This window comes from Octopus bimaculoides, chromosome 14 (assembly GCF_001194135.2).
Source record: "Octopus bimaculoides isolate UCB-OBI-ISO-001 chromosome 14, ASM119413v2, whole genome shotgun sequence".
NCBI classification, from domain to species: Eukaryota; Metazoa; Mollusca; class Cephalopoda; order Octopoda; family Octopodidae; genus Octopus; species Octopus bimaculoides.
Genome location: NC_068994.1, coordinates 36,497,035 through 36,500,274, shown reverse-complemented (window position 1 = coordinate 36,500,274; position 3,240 = coordinate 36,497,035). Strand labels below are relative to the sequence as shown.

The 3,240-nt window shown below is 31.4% G+C and overlaps 1 protein-coding gene across 2 annotated transcripts in view; it reads left to right on the top strand.

Moving 5' to 3' along the window:
• Window positions 1-2,944, top strand: part of LOC106871761 (protocadherin gamma-B6) — a 45,857-nt gene extending 42,913 nt beyond the window's left edge. The window contains exon 7 of one of the 2 annotated variants that reach the window (XR_008265547.1): window positions 1,435-2,942. Coding sequence is in view for 1 of the 2 variants with exons in the window: in XM_052973101.1 (XP_052829061.1) it covers window positions 1,435-1,472 (38 nt within the window). In the remaining variant the exon portion in view is untranslated. Of the gene's footprint in view, window positions 1-1,434 lie in introns of both variants that reach the window. The other variant, XM_052973101.1, reaches the window with a different exon arrangement.
• The last annotated feature ends 296 nt before the right edge of the window (window positions 2,945-3,240 follow it).

Here is a 3,240-nt window from a genome sequence, read left to right as displayed (position 1 = left end):
CTGTAAACCAAATTTTGAAATCTTATGAAAAAAAAAAAACTACTTCTGCTTCTGTAAAGGTATATAATTCTGAGACGGTCAAAATTAGATATTTCATTTGAAACATCTTGTATGTTGATGTAAGCAGTATAGTAAAATAAGAGAATGTAATAGTGAAAAATCAAAGCTAGAAAAAATATGTGAAATATAGTCTTAAAAGGGATAGAAACATCAACTTTATCAGCATTAAAGGAGAATAAAACATATTAGCTGTAGGAGAAGAGTGAGGGTAGTGGGGGGGGGGGTAAAGAATATAGAAAAGGGTGAAAATGAGAAAAAAAATAGAATAAGGTTAGCGAAATGATGCAAAATATAAAAGGTGCATAAGCGCATGCCTGTCCATTTTTTATTAATCAGGTAAAGGTGATGTAACACAATTCTACAACAGATGCTCCTTTAAGTGTCTTAATCTCTTAGATATTTCTGATCTGGTGATATATGCCTTCGTTTTGGAATTTTTCTTTTCTCTGCTGTACAATGATAACATTTTTGCTTTTATTCTTGTAAAGTTTACATTTTTCAATAATTTTCCATTTTATTTAAATGAGTTAGTAAGAAACTTTTTTTCTTAACAGTCATACTTAGCCAATTAATTTTGTTGCGTTTCTCTTTTCAATATATCTAAAAGATTAAGGCAACAAGCTGGTAGAATCATTAACATACCAAGCAAAATGCTTAACAGTATTTCATCTAGCTTTATATTCTGAGTTCAAATTCCACCAAGGTCAACTTTGCCTTTCATCCACTCGGGATTGATGAAATAAGTTCTAGTTGAGCACTGAAGTCAATGTAATCAACTTCTCCCTCTCCCAAAATTGCTGGCCTTGTACCAAAATTTGAAATCAATATACCTAAAAGATAGTATAGGTTTGTAGAAATTTGATTTTAGTCATGCCTGATTCATTCACATGCGACCTTTCAGTTCAGTTTAATAGATATAGAAGATATAGATGTAATCTCAACTAAAAGAAAACATAACTGAATTTGGAGGAGGTACATCAGAGTTGCCAACGAAATGAATTCCATGTTCATTTGGACAACCTCCATTACAATGCTACAGATATCTTGTAGAATAAGGTAAAAGACATCACTCACAGTATGTAAGATTACATATTAACAATGGAGAGATACTCTGATTCAAGTTAATTGCCCATTCTACAAAATATGTCAAGTAACCAAACTATACCCCAGCAATAATAATTTATGAAACATATGTAGGTGCTAGTCATATCTAACTGTTTAGCCATGTGGATAGTCATAATGCACCAATATCTTGTTCACCTTTAGATCTAATTCAAGTCAAAATCAGCTAACATGAGCTTCAAATACTAAATGAATTCCATTAGTCACCTTTTCTTTATGCCACCACCTTTTATTCCTCCATTTTGTTTTCAGAAGCACTTGTTACCTTGACAACCACAACGTTCACATAAACTACCATCAAGTCCACCATGTCAAAACTGAAGGAACATTTCCAGAAATGCCAAACTTCCACAAGAAATAGTTCTACAGTCATGTAGAGAAATGGCATCAAGGTAAACTATGGCCTATCTAATAGGTGATTGAAAGAGGCTTCCAAACAGATACTGTAGTAGTCTGACGTTATTTGAAACCTGAAAAATGGAACATCCCAATAAACAAAATTCTGCCTTATCAAGGGCTTTAAACTCATAAAGATGAATCAATATTCTCAATCCAATCCTTTCTGCAACATACCATAGAAAACAAAGATTGTAAGGGATATATCAGTACTAACCAAGATAAGTGTGGATACATTTACTGAATTTTTTCAGCTTAGAAGAGTAATGAAACTGAAACTGTTAACTACATTCTGCTTGATTACATTCATCAACACAAATTTACTGCTCCCAAGAAAAATGTGTGTGTGTGTGTGTGTGTGTGTGTGTGTGTGTGTGTGTGTGTGAACGTACATATGTATGCTTCTGGGTGTACAAATGTGTGGATGTTGTGTATATGTGTGTATGTGCATACACACACACAAAACCACTTGAATACACACATATATTTGCACATGTACATATATTTATATGTATGTATATACTTATATATAAGTATAAATATAGAACACATGCAAACACACATACATACATATGAACAGGCAGATAAGTCATTTGGTATAAAGACTTTAAGAAGATTTCACAGAAATTCTAACATTAGTAATGAAGGTATTTCCCCTATTTTGCACCAAACATAAAAGGGAAATAAATTAAGCAAATGGACACCTCATGAAATCATTGATAGGATCAAGAAGCAAAGAATCACAATTTGTCACTACATCAAAACTGATTACATTTTTCTCTCCCACATCAAAACTGATTACAGATATATGATTTACAAAAAAGGAAAACTGCTGTATGACAATCTAAAGCAATCGCTTATTAGGATCTATCATCCACATACACTAGAGTATTGATTTCAAATCAAGGCTTCATTAATAGTGAGTTTGTAAAGGAGATATTTACCTTCAAGATAAAGTGATTGATTAATTTACCACAACTAATTTGATGCAATCTCCACAAAGTTAATTGAGGAATTTTTTCTCTACATTTCTCAGTCAGTTTCACTCTTGACTACCAATTCTTCAGAATAAAACACATGACCAACATAAACATAAAATCGGTACCTGAGATGAAACTGAATCCATTTCTTTTTAACTATTATTAAATTATAGGAAGAGACCTGTAAAATCTTGTTTCCTGTTGGAAAATGATATTTTAATATAGATGAACTATTTCTGTAAATAATTTGTTTTTCATTATTATACTTTCAGTATTGATAATCTTAAAATGATATTTTTCATCATCTATGTACAAAATCATGCACTTGTAGAAAATGAATCTCCATATTAAATAAATAAGATTGTTTCTGAAGTTTGTGTGTTAGTATGATTATGGGAACATGTTTAGTAACATCTTAACTTTAGTCCAATTGGACTATTTGTCTTATGTACAAAATGCATAAATATATCTACACATACAAACATACATAACTACATGTTCACATACTTAAATATATACATGCACAAATACAGGCACACAAACTGGAGATAAAATTTTTGTTTATGGCCAATTCTTACTGCAACTTAGTTCATGAACTGTGATCACTGATGGGATATTACCAATATTCAAATCTTTACTATTATTCATTTGCCACTACAAATCAAGAACATGCACATGTGTA